The sequence below is a fragment of the Echeneis naucrates genome, chromosome 4 (genome assembly GCF_900963305.1).
Source record: "Echeneis naucrates chromosome 4, fEcheNa1.1, whole genome shotgun sequence".
NCBI lineage: Eukaryota > Metazoa > Chordata > Actinopteri > Carangiformes > Echeneidae > Echeneis > Echeneis naucrates.
Window position 1 is genome coordinate 23032630 of NC_042514.1, and position 18172 is coordinate 23050801.

Below are 18172 nucleotides of genomic sequence, written 5' to 3' on the forward strand. Positions count from 1 at the left end.
TTGAAGCCAGTGTGTTGAACCTCTAACGCAATTTACTTTGATTCGGTATCCTCACACCTCCACTATGCCCTATTTGAGAATTTATCTTCAGTTTATACAGACCTAGCGCAAAGTTGCTGACTTTCTGTATTGGCATTTGGTGATATAGTAAAACACATTGTCTCCCACACGTATTCTTTTTTTTCTGTTAAATTCACAATAATAAAAGAAAAAACAAGCAGATCAAATTGAGAAGAGAAGTGTTGAAGAGGAAAATGGCGTGACAGCAGCACAAAGAACAAGGAATGACAGCAAAGCACTGATCTGGACAGCGAGCAGGAGGAAGAGAGGGAAGTGAGACTGGTGCTGGCAGCAGGTTTTTAAAGGATGATCATTTTCAAGAGAGGACACAGGCTTCCTGTACCAGATTGTCAGATATCAGGCTTAAATTGAGGGACCAGATGTGTCTAATAGCTGTGTGCACTGGCAGGCGGGATTAATATACAAAGATGATGGTGGCAATGGGATGCACCCCAGAACTAAGAGCTTGAAGGAGTATAAATGAAGATGAGAGAGGGCAGTAAAATATAAACACCAAAATACATGTTGAAGTCAGCATATCTAAAGCCGTGTGAGTAATCTGAGATAAAGTTTGATAAAATTGTTCTGTGGCAGCATAGTATTGAGCACTGTTGCCTCACAGCAAGAAGGTGGTGGGTTTGGTTCCCAGCCTGGGGCCTTTCTGGGTGGAGTTTGCATGTTCTCCCGGTGTGGGTTTCCTCCAGGTACTCTGGCTTCCTCCCACCGTCCAAAGACATCAAGTTTCGGTTAACTGGTGACTATAAATTGTCTGTAGGTCTGAGTGTGACTGTGAGTGGTTGTTTGTCTCTGTCTGTCTCTGTGTGTTGTCCCCATGATGAAATGGCAACCTATCCAGGCTGTACCCCACCCTCACCCAGTGTTAGCTGACTTAGGCTCCAGCACCCTGCATGACTTGGAAATGGATGACCGGTAGAAGACAAATGAATGGATGAATGAAAAATGTGTGGAAAGAGTGAGTCACTGTAGCATCCAGTCTGGCCTCAGGAGAGGATGAAAAAAGTAGGAAATGTTAATCCTGTTTTGTAGCAGCACCCTTCCTCTTCCTTTTCCTCCTTTACTTTACCCGTTCTCTGTCATGTTTCTTTACTCTTGTGTTATTGTTTTTAGTGAATGGACAAACAGTTTTTAGGTTTTAGATCTGGTGTGGCAAATAGAATCTACTTTAGGGTTCAGGTGAATGAAAACAATGATCTTTACTTTTGAGGTTTGCACAACCCATCTGCTTAAATCAACACCTGTCCCCGAAAATTTATTTTATAGGAATATCTTATTATATTCAAGCATTTCAGCGTCGATTCAATAGTGTTGAAGTCCATTATTAATTGTATCTACTTCATTAAAAACCAAAGACTACTGTTTGGACCAATTCCTCCCATTAAAAATGGATTCCCTACAACTGGAATGCTATTTTAAAACTCATGAGAGACTCTAAGATTTTATTTGCATTGTGTTTCAGCTACTTTGTCTGTTAACTGCATCACCCTGGTCAATGAGACTTGGAAGACTGGAACCCCTTTTCCACATTTGGCAAAACCATCAAACAGCGGCAAACTGCTATCATTTGCCAGCGGTGGAAAATTGGCATTGAAATTTTGTTGGAAATATGAGGTATGTCATATTGTCATGAGGTGTGACATTGTTGAGAACGAAAACAACTGTTTAACTAATCAGAAAAAAAGTTAAACCTGGGTTGAAAACATAATTCCCCCCTAGTAAAGGCAGCTTGGGCAGGAATTGCCCTCGATAGAGACTATGTTGAAACTGGATTTACTCAAGATAAAAAGCAACAGCATAATGTTCAGGGATGAAACTTGGCTGTAATTGGCCAGTGAGCTAAGCCACTAGACTGCAACATTCTCCCTGCGCACCCCAAAGGAGAAAGCTGGCAAGGCGTTCATAGAAACATATCAATTTGTTTAGGATAAACCCCACTGTGCTCATTGACCAATTAGATGGAAGGAGCGACCAAAGGCAGGTGGCGTCCCCAACTTTCCGGTCAAAAGATTTATATTTGTCATAAATGTGTCGCTGTTTGCACAGTCTCCTTTTGAGTGGTTTTTATATTTTAATACTCTGTTTAATACTAATTTATGTTTTTTATTGATTGTTTAAGGTAACAGTCTCTTAGTTCCTGGCATCTATTTAGTGCAGAGAAATAGTTTTACCACTTCAGTGACCACAATCCCTTGTAGGGACAAGCACAGTCATTTCTCAGTTGGCAGAAAGGAAATGCAATTCTGTGCCACAGACAGTTGGTTTTAACTTGGTTTAAACAGGAAAATGAATAATGACCCCGGCTTACCTCTCCAGTTTACTCTGAACCATGTGAGGTTGTGACACGCAGTTAACAAATGTGAAGAGAAGGTATTGTTCCAACAACTTCAACAAACGCTGGTTGGATTGTGGTCTGGTGAGACAAATCAAATGCACTTGAAATAGTAAAATATTCAGCAGCTCATGTGAATGAAGTTGGAGTTGTCCTCAGTTCTGTGAAGGTTTTCAAAACATATCTGGGACTTTCCCAGGACGATAATTAATTATTCTGGTGTTTGGCTGCATTGATTTAATCCTGGTAAAGTCAATGATCTCCATTGTTAATCATATCTGTAGAAGGATACACTGTATCCCATTTGGACCAAAGCGGCGCACACCCTGTACAGGTTGCTAGTCCACTGCAGGACCAACACATAGAGACAAACATGAACTAACAACACACACACCTGCCAGTCAGACCTATTGGTGCTTTAGAGTCACCGGTCAACAATAGACATGCATGTCTTTGAACTGTGGGAAGAAACTGGACTGCCCAGGCCCAACCCACACAAGCACAGGAAGGGCATGCCAACTCCACACAAAAAAACCCAGGCCCAGGAATCGAACCCACAACCTTCTTGCTGTGAGGCATTTGGACCAATTTGTTCTATTATTTATTCATTAACCACATCTAGAACATTGTTGAACAACTCAAAATTCAAAATGGAAACTTGCAGCAAGCAAGAGATTATAATTCCGTTCTGTTTGTGCTTGTTTGTTGTATTACTGAACAACTAATACATATTTCCAGCCTTCAGGATATCAAGGCATTCAGTTGCATATCTTTGACACTCTGGCTGTATAATGTTTCTCACACGATTGCATGTTTGTGTGTCCACATCATGTGTGCGTGTGTACATACTCATGCCCACATGTGTGCATGCAGGCATGCGTGCTTATCCACCTGTGTGTGTGTGTACTTTCCTCGGCTCAGCTCAGGAACTAACAGGCACGGAGAAGACGGTGGTCATTGCAGAGGAGACAGACATCGATGCAGAGGAAGCGAGTCAGGTTCCGGATGCAGAGGAGTTAAACCTTAACAGAGGAGTGACTGACTTGGACGCCACATCCAAGTCACCTGATGCAAACCACATGGATCACAAGGTAACTCCCACTGTGGCCACATTTAAAACATCTTTTGACAAGAAATGTGAGTTTTGATCTACTTGAAACGGACTTGTCACTAAAAAGCAGAAGATAAGGTAGGAAGGGTATCCTAATATTTCTCCAGACAAGCACTTCATTTCAATCATGAAAAGAGGCATTGACTGCTTTTAAAGTGGTAAAGGAGCTGCCTCACAACCTGCCTCACAACCTGCCTCACAACCACCAAGATCTTCTCTCCTTTCAATTTGTCTCATTTCTTCGCTGTCAGCTCTTTAGGAAAAAAACTTAATTTTAAAAAATATCATAGAAACTGACGTGAATGTCAAATGCTCTTGCATTTTTAGTATAGTCAGAGCAAACATAAATGTATTTATGAAGAATTTTATGAGGGCAGCACTGCTGCATAGTGGTTAGTGCTGTTGCCCCACAATAAGAGGGTTGTGGGTTCGGTTCCCAGGCCTGGGGCCTTTCTGTGTGGAGTCTGCATGTTCTCCCTGTGCCTGGTGGGTTGCCTCCAGGCACTTTGGTTTTCTCCTACCATCCAAAGACATGCATGTTTGGGTTAAATGGTGACTCTAAATTGTCCATAGGTCTGAGTGTGCATGGTTGTTTGTCTGTCTCTGTATGTTGGCCCTACAATAGGTCAAATTAAATCAAATCAGATTTATTGATATAGCGCCAAATCATAACAAAGTTACATTAAGGCACTTTACATATAGAGCAGTTCTAGACCAAACTCTTTATGAAATGATTTAAAGAGACCCAACAGATCCCACATGAGCAAGCACTTGGTGACAGCAGCAAGCATTGATAAATACAGCTGAGTCCCATCTGCATAACAGTGAAAATTAATGCTCTGTTTCCTGATAATGTTGCCTAAAGGAAGCAGATATAAATTGAAGAGGACTGGTCCAAGTACCGAACCATGTGGGACTCCATAATTGGCAGTAGACTGGTGACCCGTCCAGGGTGTACCCTGCCCTCGCCCAGTGTGAGCTGGGATTGGCTCCAGCAACCCCCATGACCCAGAAACAGAAGAGCTGTGGAAGATGAACAAATTAATTAAAACATTTTATGAAGAAAATGCACCATACAGATTCAGTTATAAAGCGCATGAAAATCTAAAGTCTTTTTTAAATTCTATTTAACCTTTATTTAATCAGGCAAAACAGATTGAGAATTTTTTTTTTTTTTTTTATTTTCAACTGTAGCCTGACAAAAGGCAGTGTCAGGCCAGGACTCAGATGCAGAGGCTTTGCAAGACACAGACTTTATTCTTTGCAGCAATGATCTCAGGACCGAGTGATAAAAGGAAACAGGGGTATGAAACATTAACTTAAAAGAATGTCACAACGTTCTAAATCACTGACTAAGAAAACAAAAGAAATACACTCACGCTACTAAACGGAGGATCAAAGGTAGTTCTATAAAACGTTACTAGAACTCAAAATCACTCTTATCAAGGAAAACACAAAATCTATGAACATAAATCTATCCAAAAAGAATCTACAAACAAAAAGTCACTCATACAGAGGATACACAAAAGGCTATGGAAAAAGAGCTAAACTCAGGTATGGAAATTACAAACAAAAATTCACTCAATCAAGGAACAAACACTTACACAAAGAATCTAAGGACTGCGGCATGGATGTAGCACTGGTGTGGGACATGAATCGACAACACACTGGCACAAGACAAGGGGAAGTCAGACTATTTAAGATGTGGGGGGAAATAGGAAACAGGTGGAAACAATGGTAATCAGGGAGATGCACAGGATACATGAGGAAGGGCAAGAGTTAGGAATATCAAAATAAAACAGGAAATGACAAGACAAAATAAAACCAAGACGACACAACCTCACTACAGTGTGACAGGCAGGGCCTCTTGAGGGAAAGGGAAAGAAGGTGTGTAAAAAACAAAACAAAATTAAAGCTGCAAGAGGCGATGAACAGGCCCTCACACGCCTGCTCAATTCAGACTGACCCTAGAATTGCCCCTATGCAAACTTGTCAAAACCTGAAACTTTTCGTTGTAAGTGGTGTGCGTCACATCAGTTTTACGTCATGTGGAAGTGTACAATGTGGAGAACATGTCCTGTAAATATACAAATCAGATAATGCTTGCATAATGAGGGTGCTGGAGCCAATCCCAGCTCACACTGTGCGAGGGCGGGGTACATCCTGGACAGGTCACCAGTCTATCACAGGGCCAACACACAGAGAGACAGACAAAGACTAACAACCACCCACACAGGCACAGGGAGAACATGCAAATTCCACACAGAAAAGGCCCCAGCCCCAGGAACCGAAACGATGACCTTCTTATTGCAGGGCAACAGCACTAATTACAATTCCACTATACACCAAGATTTTGATAGTTTTTCATCTTCAAGTTCTTGAGAAGACTCAGTGAATGTGAAGTCATTTTGATGAAAAATGTAGTTCATTCATCTGTGAGACGTGGTCCTTGAGAATAACTTCCTGTGTCCAGTAGGTGGCGTCCTAAATTGACTCATTATTAATAAATGGTCTTGTTAAGGATGGGACTCTGATCATGAGTGATTAATTTGGACCTGATTGGACAATGTGGAGTTATCAGCACTTTCTTTTTCATGGTGAAACATGGTAGAGCCTCAAAAACCCGCCAAACCACTGCACCAATCAGTCAAAAAAGATTTTGATAGTTTCCCATCTTCATGGTCTTGAGATGATACTGATATGAAGTAATTTGGATGATTTTGTGCAGCTCGCCATGATACATATGTGTACCAATTTTGGTTCATGTATGTCATTCCTGAGCGAGAGGCTTGGCTTTCTAAATTTTCAAGTTGCCGCCATTGAGTCATTTTTTAACATGCAGTATGAAATAGAGCAGGACCTGCAGCATGTGTACAAAATTTGGGGCAGATGGGCAGTGTGTACTGGGTTTATGAGGAGCCTTAGAGCTTCTGAACTAATGAGCCATGCCATCCAGGAATAATGTACGAAACAGAATTTGATAGTTTTTCTTCTTCTCTTCTTCTTCTCTCTTGGATTAGCTCTCCTGACTTGGAATAGTTTAATCCATTTTTGATAGTAAATCGCCAATGCAACTGGCCCAGGCCCCGACATCAGGCCCCAACAAATGGTGCCATGTGTAAGCCGTACCACAACAAGCCATACTAGCGGAACTTCAACTGTGGCTTGTCAAAGAGTAGGACACACATGGTCTGAGTTGATCTTTGGAAAACCTGACGGGAAATCAGAAGTTCACTCTCAACCCGCCAGGCCGACCCAAAAGTGTAACTCTGGATATCCAAAGTTTACACTCGAATGTCTACTTTTAATGTCTTTCCTGGAGACCATGAATAAAAAACAGCTCTAGCTTTGATGTCATGTCTGTATAACCAGCACTAAGACCAACCTCTGTCCGCTTTATGTTGGCAGCTGAGCTTTAAGACTGCTGCAGTCATCCAGGTTGTTGGAAATATGAGCGGCAGCTCTCTAAAAAACTGGGGAAATGCCCTCTGGCCCCCCTCGGTGGAGAGAGCATGGTTTTGTGGCTCAGCTGGACGAGTGGCCTAGTAGCCGGGATTTCCAACATCAAGCTGGGGTGTAATTTTGTCTTTGATAGAAGCAGCACTGGGAGAAACACGCTGCACAATGCAGCAATGCACAATGGGGGACAGTGCATGATGATGTTTATTACATAACTCTTTGGCTCAAGACCATTGGCTCTGCATCCAGTTGGCAGCAATGTTGAATCATAATCATTTTATGATCTTTTTGTTTTTCTTTTTATCACTTCCCACTGATGGCCACTGCTGAGAGAGAGCAAGCAGCTGGACAAGCTCCATATCCTCTATCCTCACTGTACTGTATTCAGGGAAATGCCATTTATAGTCTCAAAACAATTTGGAAAAATTACTGCCCTTTATATTTTCAAGATGAAACATTGCTGAGAGCACATAAAAGTGTATTTCTTTTACATGTTTCACAACAACTGCTCCCAGCAACAAAATTGAGATAACTGAAGGTGACAACTTTTTTTTACGCAGACAAAAGGCTGTGGCTTTGAGTAAATATAGGAGAACAATAATGCTGAAAAATCCACCCCAAAACCTCTAATACTCTAAACATTACTAAACATTATTGTCCACATCTGTCATTGCACTAAATTCAGACTAGCTTCTCACTCTGAAAACAGAAAAATACAGGATTGATCCCAGAGACTTTGATTATTTAAGCAGCTGACAGCTAGGCCTCAGCAAGGAATGACACACTCTGATTGGCTGTGGCATCACCCACCAGAGCCAAAAGGAGCATCTAATGTAGAAATGTGACTCGAGACATCACTGGAGAGATGGAGGATGAAAATCGATGGATAAACACAGAAAAGTAAAACAGCAAAGCTCCAGTCAAAGAGTCAGAGTGATCTAAATCTGAACTAACTTTTTTCTTTGTTGATCAACTGAAGTCACTGACAAACAAACACATCAGCATTGCTAGAAAGAGCTGACACTCTAGTTTAAAGGGACAAAAACCCCAGCATGTCTCGGTGCAATGAAGCTCCGAATATGATGGGATTTTTGGAAGCGTTTGCACCTCTGTGGGCTTTACAAGTCTTTCCCCCTTGTGAAATTGCTTAAAATACAGTTTAATTAATTTAACTTTTCTGTCTACATTAAGTGCAGGCTCTTCCTGGTCTGCTTGTGGGTTAACAATCTGAGGACTAATTGTTTTGTTTTGTGAAGGTATCTAGTTTACCGGCCCTCCTCCCTCAGAATGCTGCACTCAGCCACTTCCTGGGGCTTTTCTCTGTTAAAATGCAGTCCATTTTATTTTATTTATTTATTTAACCTTTATTTATCCAGTAGATGTCCCATTGAGAAACAAAGATCTCTTCGTCCAGGGAGTCCTGACCGAGAGAGCATACATACGTTCCATACATAAAACAATAAAACATACATAAACGATGAAGATATAAAATACATAAAGTCAATAGCAAATTGGCAATCCCAGATGCAGTTAGACCAAATCCATAATGTTTCTCCACCCTTAATAAAGTGTTTAAGTGGTATTGTCCATGTATGTGGAGGTCACTTGAGCATCGCTCTAGTGTTTTGTTTTTTTCATACAACCCCAAGTGAACAGACATTAATTCAAACAATTAACTGTTTCCAGGTTGTGGGGAGTCCATCATAGGGCCAACACACAGAGAGAGACCAACAACCATTCACGCTCAGACAATTTAGAGTGACCCATTAACCCAAACATGCATGTCTTTGGACAATGGTACCTAGAGGAAACCCAAACAGACACAGGGAGAACATGCAAACTCCACACAATAAAGCCCCATGCTGGGAACCAAACCTGCGACCTTCTTATTGCAGGGAAACAGCGCTAATCACTATGCTGCCGTGTTGTCAACCTGAGTTTGTTTGAAGTTTCTTTGAAGCTCATGAAGCAGCATTACAGCTAACTATGCATAGAGCTAGTGTAATGCATCGTCTCCTGTCAATCAAAGGCACTTTGAAAACAAAATTTCCATCCAATAGCAGAGGCCCTGAGGTTTTCTCTGACGTATAACAATCCCTGATTTGGGCCATTCCTTCACCCCAAATAAGGGCTGCATAACCGGAGCTGAGCCACACGAGTCATACACGCAGTGACGCACACAGTTGGCCCGGATTTCCCTTTAACTCAGTGTGTAATTGGTTTTTACCGTCGTTTTTGTTACTGTTGTGGGGAAGTTTTGACACTTTTTTACACCAACATGGCGAATAGGGTGTTTACACCGACGGAGCTGCTGCAAATGTTGTACAGTGAGGACGAAAAGGAGAGCAACGTCGATGACACCACCCTAGAGCCAGCTGGTGCCTTTGTTGGCTCTCCTCTCAGTGTCAATAAGTAAACAATAGACATCTCGACAAAAAGTGTGTTTTTACTGCTCCAAGTTTTAATGTAATGTAATGAAATGAATAATAAAAGACAATACATGAAATTTCATAAATTCATATTTTCAAGGCCTTTGTTAATTTTAATCCATCACTGATAGTTGCGGGTTTACTTCTGGAGTTATAAAGCTTCAAAATAACAACATAAAACAGGCAAAAATAGGTCAAATTTGTGTTTGGATAGGTTTTGGACACCATATGTTAATCCCAATGCAATTTTCAAATGGAATTTTACTTTTGTAATTGGTGTTCCTAAAAGCAATCATGTTTGTGATTGGCCCCAAAAGGTTGTCTGTTGACTGAAATCCTGCAGTGTGCATTTTAGCCAAATTGGACCCTTTTGGATAGATTTGGCAGACTGGAGATCGCCAAGGGGCACTGTTTGGTAAAAACTCTATAGTGCCTCAGTATTTTTTACCTATCAACCTAAAATTTGGTACACATGTGGACAGGGAGTGTATGAACCATTTATGTAAAATTCAACCTAATTCATAATGAAGATTTTGAGATATCACTGTTTTCACACAAAATTTCAAACTCTTTTTACTTTTCCCAAAATATTGTTTTTTCGATGGCCCTATTTTTTAGGGAATGACTCAATTCAATAGATGTAAAGGTGCAGATGTCTTCTTTCATTTAGTAGTTTGGGGATTAGTACTTCTGTAGTTATAAAGCTTTATTTGCAGTGATACAAAAACAGGCGGAAATTGCCAAAAACAGCCTCTGCATGAAGAGGTTAACAGTCTCTGGGTCCCCACGTAGCGTTATGAAACCTTTCATTACAGCACCTGATCGAAAGCAACATGCCGTGAAATCACTGAAACAACGAGCTCTCAGCAGTGACCTCCATTCTCAGGTCATTGGAGGAAGTGTCTGTGTGTGTCGCTGCTTTTGTGCATACACATACTGAATGTGACTGATTTGTCACTCTTAAAAGCTTGACAGATTCAATGGGAATGTGCAGGGACAAGAGCAGTGGAAAGATAACACTGAATAAGATGTGCGTGGGTATTTTTCTATGTGTGTATGTGTGTGTTCGCTAGCAGTTCGCTAGCTAACTATGGGGGTTTCCTGGAAGCTAATGAAAGAGAAAGCATGAGTGCCAAAGTTCATTCTTTCCCTGTCAGCTCCTGTTAGGCTGACAAATCCCTTGGTGCCCTGCATTCCACTGGTCCCAAAGGAATCAGGGGGCAGCAAGCATCAATCCTACCAGGGATGTCGGTCCAGAGCCAGGATGCTAACTTTTAAAGGGGACAAATTAGAAAGACAAAAATCTCATTTGAAAGACAACTAAATTTTACTTGTTTCAAAAAGGCAAGTGATAATCTACGACTTCAGTTAAAAGCCATTGATTGAGTAAAGAAACAAAAAGAGGATTGCAAAGAAGTTTAAGTCAGAGCTGCTGTTTTTCTGTGCATGGAGATATGTAGAATATGCTTGTGCATTCACCTGGACTTCTGCACTTTCAAGTGACGCTGTGTAACAAAAGCTGCAATAGAGTTTTTGCCTCGGGCCCACTTTCAGATGTTGTCTAGCAGGTCTGCACACTGAGTGTAGCGCTACAGGAGGTGGCATTATGTTTTGTGTTTAGGTTTTTTATGTATGTGTGTGTGTGTGTGTGTGTCATGCCATTCTTTTGACCATGATGCTCAGTAAGGACTTGAGGGGATTTTCTTCAAATTTGACATTCATTAAGAAGAGTCTGTTCATAGTGACAGAGGTCAGTTTAATGTAGAGATGTCCTTTTATTTTATTGTCAGAACCGGACACATTGTGTTTCTGCATTTCAAATTTCCGGGTCCATCCCATTCTGATAAACAGGTTATCTTCAAATTTGTACAAACAATCAAGTAAAGTGAGTGAAGGACAAATGGACATATTTTAAAGCTGAAATGTGCAGAAATATGAACTGAAGTAACGCAAATAAACTTATTTAACTTAAATTCACATGTAACCATAAAAATTAAATAATGACATTTCAGAGACCATTGCCAAATTGACATCAGATTAGAATATTTTAATTAATACATTGTTGTTCCTTTTATCTAGAGAAACCAGTGTCTGGACATTTTAAGTATGTCTGTCACTGTTACAGCCTCACCAAACCCTAAACCCGAAAACCGGACTGGTAATCTCCATCCCAAACTAAATTATCAAAACCCAACACTCCAAGTCATGTTGAGAAGAAAACCAAAAATAAGAAGGGGAAAGAAGCTACTGCTGCTGTCAGGTGTGTCTCCACGCCACCTCTCAGGTCCGCCTTTTCTCTCATGGAGTAATTGGTGCTTCATTCCTACCAAGAAACACATACAGAGAGAGAGAGGGAGACACAGAGAAAACACTCCCACAGGCAGTGTTGCAGTATTGTGCCCACATCCCACACGTAACAGCCACTAAATAACAAACCAGGGGCCATTTTTGGTGGTCCAAGAATTACAAAAATGTACTTCCCTTTAGGCCTAAACTTGTGATGTTTGTGAAGCAGGGACACATAGTCACACTTGGCTGTATTCCCTGGCTGGTCAGCAGCCTAACAGGACAGAGATTTATCTTTTCAATATTCTTCCCACACAAGCAGGCGATAAAAATCCAATCTATCTGTTGACCCATTTATAACAGGGAGACAAAAGATTTCCAATTCTAGTTTGTTTGTTGTGATAGCTTTGCCGTCTGATGATTTTATTTTTCTCTACCTATATGGGATGGTTTTCCCCTTACTTGTCAGCTGTGCTGTATCATGCAGTGTAAATTGTTGACCTTCAGTTGTTGTTGTTGACCCTCAGCAGAGCAGAATCAGTCCAGAATAGGATTATCAGACAATGTCTCAGGTTTCCACCAACTCAAATGTTCATGAATATTTTCACTTCCACACACAAGCTTTGTTTCTCCCCTCTTTCTTTCTCTGCCTGTGTTTCTGTCACTTGGCTTCACACTCTATTAGCTTCCATTTACTGATCACATTTAATATTTTTTTCCAAAGTGGGCCACAGGTATTGTCAGGTATTGTGTAGAGGTCCATAATAGATCACATCACTTGGGTGCACAAAAGTTTACCTCTCTGCAAAACAGTGTCTAATAAATCTGGGTCACAAAATTATGTAAGACGGGGCCATGAGTAGTTGAAGGGCTAAAAAACTTTTTTGTTTTTAATGTACCTCTACAAACAGCACAAGAGCCAGAGTGATCGAGGGCTGGAGTGTGGTGGAGAAATAAGCAGCATCAACCAATGGGTTTCCTTGTTTTCAGAGCTTTGTTTTCTTTTTCTTCTTTAATTATGGCAACGAACAACTGTCCACCAACAGTTGGCAGAATGTAGCAGCAGCAGATCCCAACAGAGGTTCCCAGTCTGACTCCTTCCCTCACCATCCTGCCACCCTCAGACATCTAACACCTGGATCCTACCATTACACTGTGAAGGGCCCCCCAGACACTAAATCACCTCTCTGAAAATGCATATTGCCATTTACATTTTAAGATTCCACTTTACACAATCTAAAAATACTGATCTAATATAGGATAACCAAAAAAAAAAGGAAAACTTAAACTCTCCACCCCCCATTCACTCATCCCTCCCCGCCTTCCACCTTAGTACAGCCTAACCAGACAATCAGTGACTGCTGTCACCCTGTGGCTATATTCTCATGTGTGCACTCCATGAAAACATGCAGCATAATCATACAGAAGTTTAACAGGATCTCTATACACAAAGTCTGCTTAGTTTGACCGTCAAGTTTACTCAGACTTGGAAGCTCGAAGTCCAAGAGGTGCCTAGAGGTGCAAAGAGGTCTTCTACCGCTCATCCGTTTCTGGGTCGTGGGGGGTTCTGGAGCCAATCCCAGCTGACATTGGACGAAGGCGGGTACACTCTGGACAGGTCGCAGAACTATCACAGGGCCAACACACAGAGACAGAGATGAACAACCACTCACACTCACATCTACAGGAAATGTACAGTCACCAATCAACCTAGACATGCATGTCTTTAAATGGTGGGAGGAACCCAGAGTACATGAAGCTCGGGGAGAACATACAAAGTCTGCACAGAAAAGCACCAGGCCAGGAACTGAACTTGCAACCTTCTTGTTGTGAGACAACAGCGCTCCCCACTATGCCGCTGTGCTGCCTACTTTCTGCAATAGTAATCCAACATATAGATACAAAGATAAACTATGAAAAAGTCAACAACATAAATAAAACATTATTTAAATTGCACTGTGATGCCTATGATTTGTTTTCATTCTTGAGCATTGATCTTTTATTCCTCTAAATGACTGCACAAAGATGACAAATCGCACCGTAACATTTTCAAAAGGAAGGGCAATATTTCATAGCAGAAAATGCAATAACTTTGATGGCTATGCTCCCAGCGATAATATCCTTGAGAGATCAGAATCAACTGCTGCCAGTAGACATTTTGTGATGTTAAAGGGCACCGTCTCTTCAGTTCTGCTTAGGTAATGCATCTTACACAGCTGTCTGGACTGTTGTCTGTGTTCTGTCAAAAGTAAATCAGAAAAATTATAAGAGTTCACAAATGAAATGGGGGAATTTAAAGACCAATTCTGGTCAAGGACTGCTTCTCCGTGGATATACAGCACTGCTTGTCAAAACACTGTAAAGGAAACAGTCACAAGGCTTGTCGGCAAGTAGGAACTTTTGGGAACCACCCTGTATATGGCTCCAATAACCATATGACTAGGATTATAACTGAGCAAGCACATGCCCAGTGTATGCAGATTTCAGGTGTGTTACTATTTACTCAAGTTATTTCTGATACAGTGTTCATTTTCATTTTGAAATTGGAACTTATCAGTCCAGACGTGGCCTCTAACAGCTACTTTATAGTGGCTGTTAGAGTTGATTGCGTGATATATATTATCGCCTTTTTTCTCAGGAACCCTAGATAAAGTTAAAAATTTCTGTCTGAGGCTGTCAGCAGTGAAGGAATCCAGAAGCTCACAAAGCTGTTAGTACTTTATTGCCTGTGTCCGTCTGTGTGTGGTTGGGGCTAAGACTTCTTTCATCCGATGTCATCTATCTTTAGTTTTATTTCTGTCTCATTTTCCCTTTTCATTTCTTTTTTATCTTCTTCATCGAGAGGCTAAAAGATAAAGACAGACTCCAGCTGGTTGCTAACAACCTGTATAAGTATATGTTTGGGTGGGAATTGGATGGTAATAGCTAACTTTACCTCAGGGGAACAGTTTTTCATGAGGATTTTCAGTAGTGGACTGTTTTTTCCCCCTCCCTCCTCTTAACCCCCCTTCCCACCTCAATTTGAACACTTTACTCTACTGTCTTGTATAATTGGCTTTAACTGCCCAGGCCTGGGGCCTTCCTGTGTGAAGTTTGCATGTTCCCCCCATGCTTGCATTAGTTTCCTCCCACAGTCCAAAGACATGCATATCTAGGTTGACTGGCAACTCTGAATTGCTCATAGGTAGTGCAGAGTGCGAGTGTGAGTGGCTCTTTGTCTGTCTCTGTGTTGGCACTGCAATGGACTGGCGACCTGTCCAGGATGTGCCCTTGTCCAGAGCGTGGTTTGGATTGACTAAGCAAGCCCCGCGACCCGGAAACAGATAAGCGGTAGAAGATGAGTGAGTGAGTGAGCTACACAGTAAAATGGCTTCAGTTTACAGTTTCTTATTGTGTGCAGTAAACACAGTACAGAGAGAGTAAAAAAACGTTTGAACATTTCGGCTTTCAATCAGTAAAATTACAAAGACACGTGTGTGTGTGTTGGGATGTGGGTTTCTGTGGACACATAGTGGAAAATTATCATTCGTGATGATCCAATGTTTGCCTCTGATTTTGTCTTATTGTCACATGACATGAAACCTCCGAGTCAACCAACTTTGAGTTGACAGATAATGGATCATTCAAATAATCTTTGTCTGATAAAAGTCCGCAAATACACAATTAAGTGTCTTTCCTGGCATTTTTCTTTCATTGTCATAACCCCTCCTTGGTCGTTCACGTATTTTTGGTTCTGTGGCAGAATTGGCTCCTGAGAAAAATGTGATATGCAATCTTCATAGCAGTTCAGAACCATTGTGCACAGGCATTTTTTAAATTATACTAAGTGGCTAAGTTGGTCAGGACAACGTAATGTTTTTCAACAAGCTAATTTGGTTTTGTCCTGAAGGAGAAAACATTTGCGTTTCATTTGTTGTTTCATCACTTATGTTTGTAATTTTGGCAACTAATGTGCTGTTAAAGTTGCATTACAGGACTTGTGATCACCAGGAGGCAGAATTATTCTGAAACAATATCACAGCAATGGAGTCTTGATGCACTCAAATCCTAAAGTGACTTTGTTCTTTTGGCTAAAATCGTAGCAAATAGCTGTCATCTCGTATGGTGGTTGAATATTTATAAAGCTTCCCTGTTTACATTTAATTAAAGCTTAGAGTTCTACATAATTGAAGGCATTACTACTTTGAGTGATTATTTGGTCTCGGCTCCACGCACACCCCATCTCATTTCCCATTTTCAACCAGGAGTTAGATGGCAACACTGTGAACCTCAAAAACACTCTTAATAAACCTAATGAATCACATCTAAGACACAGAGCTAAATTAGCCATTAAATTTTACCATTAACTTTTTGGTTTTGTCCAAATGACAAATGCAAATTCAGATTTTTGTAGCATATTTTCAGAACTATTGAGGTGTTCTTATTTCAGGTTTCTTTTTTCTTTCTTTCTTTCTTTTTTTTTGCTCCAGAACACTGAGCTGAAATGGGCTTCAGGATGTGTAGAGTTGCAATGCTGCTAATCCCTAATGCTTCTTCATGCAAGACATCTATGATAACCCCTTTGTGACTTTGACATTAAAGCTTTTTTTTTCCAGTTTTTCTCCATCTTTGGTGATTAAACACTCGCAAATCAGAAAAATCATTACTGGTTCTGCTCTCGTATTTTCAGGGGTAATAGATTTATCTTGGATAGTGAAAGTGAGAGCAGATAATGCTTAAAACGATGACAGCCCACATATATTTGAAATGGGATCTCTTTTTTCGCCCATATCCCCTCTCCCACTGCTGGCTGTTTTCATCCGTGACCACCTTCAGTTTCTGCATAATTGAGAAGAGTTCCTGTGTGTACAGATCTTTAAATTCAAATGTCACTTTCTTCCTCTTTGTTAGCCTAACTGCTTTATCACCTTAGCCCGTCTTTCATTTATTGAACTTTTATTGATTGCATTAACAGTTAACAGCTGAGAATCTCATTTCCATTGTTTGCCAGTTGTTTCTGTATTAAATAAAGAGGTAGTAAAGGAGAAAGGGTTAGGGTTGTTTTTGTCATTTTATATAATATTTAATGTCTGAGAAATCTCATTCATGAGACGTGAGACCTTCTTGGTGTGAGGTGAAAGTGCCACCACGCCGCTATGCTGCTTCTGAGTAATCTCTGCTAGCACATCTGTACATCATTTTCATTTCATGCTCACACACACAACCTTTTATTAGCTGATGGAACCAAACAACCTGCCAACCAGGATCATTTCTTCTCATTAACCCAAAAGTTCCAGCTCAAACAGGTTATCGGTCAGATATCCCTCTCATGCAGAATGGTTCTCATTGTGTGTGTCTGCATGTGCCAGTTTGTGCACATAAACCATTGTCAGTGTGTCACCACAGTGTTTTGAAGGAGAGACAAATGATTAAGTGTTTTGGCATGAGTTCCTTAAGACAGGTTCCAGTTCAATTTAATCAGGTGTTCATGCTGTTTGCCAGCCCCACCATGTGTAGAAAGTACAGCCAGTTTGAAGAAATTTGTGTGCCCTGGTCAACGTGACGTTTTGATTCAATCACCCTGTTGTTTAGATTTGACAGCAATGCAGGTGTTTGATGTTTTGCTGGTGCATTCGCTGATAGGTGACACTGTCTATGGAGACCAGTAAAGCTCCATCAATTATACTGTACAATCAACAATGACCATCAATCATTAACTGTGCAGCTGGTGCACTGCACTGCTGTAAGGGACCCATCACAAAATCAAATTATCATTAATATATTTTTTTATCCAACTCTTAAAATGTCAGATATAAACGGGATATTGCACCTGTAATAGCTATCTGCTCTCCGTTCCCCAGAACTGCTCGGAGCACCTCGGGGAACCAGCTGTGTTCAGTGGCGGAGCTGTGGTTCATGTTTCTCTGTTCACACATTTTAAATCAGATGAAAAGACTAAAGTTTTTAGCCATAACTCTGAAACAATAATAGTGTCCACTTGTGTCCACACTCTAAAGCTTACATCATTTACTTTTATTCACTTTTATTCATAGATGTTGGAATTTGGATCTCATCATTGTCTTCAAATACCAAATAGTCCATTGATGCTACAGTTAAGCATTGATGTACCATGTCTACGTAACAAAAAAGAAAAAATGTAGAAGAGAGAGTTTCATCGGTTCCATTGACCTTGTAAACATTAGAATGCTTGTTGGCGTCAGAAGAAGAACTGAGTCACAGTGCTCATTATCTTTGAAGTGAAACATTTCAGTTCTGCTGATCTGCATTCTCAGCACCACTGTAGCAGTTCTACATTTCAAATTCAGATTCTTGTTTTGATAATGTCTTGTTCTCTGGGGCACTTTTTGGGTGCTATTGCTTGTCCTGATTATATATTCATTAGTGATTTCTGTATTTTCTGTATCTGCATCCTCAGTCTTGCAAACGTTTGTGAACTCAAATTTTGAAAACCCATAAAACTGGCTGTCTTTATCAACAGTA

The 18172-nt window shown here is 40.7% G+C and overlaps 1 protein-coding gene across 5 annotated transcripts in view; it reads left to right on the forward strand.

The window, feature by feature from the left end:
- Positions 1-18172, forward strand: part of nos1apa (nitric oxide synthase 1 (neuronal) adaptor protein a) — a 163882-nt gene that overhangs the window by 104257 nt on the left and 41453 nt on the right. For 3 of the 5 annotated variants that reach the window (XM_029499236.1, XM_029499235.1, XM_029499237.1), the window contains exon 7: positions 3281-3498. In XM_029499236.1, coding sequence (XP_029355096.1) covers positions 3281-3498 — 218 coding nt within the window. Of the gene's footprint in view, positions 1-3280; positions 3511-18172 lie in introns of all 5 variants that reach the window. The other 2 variants (XM_029499240.1, XM_029499238.1) reach the window with 1 other exon arrangement.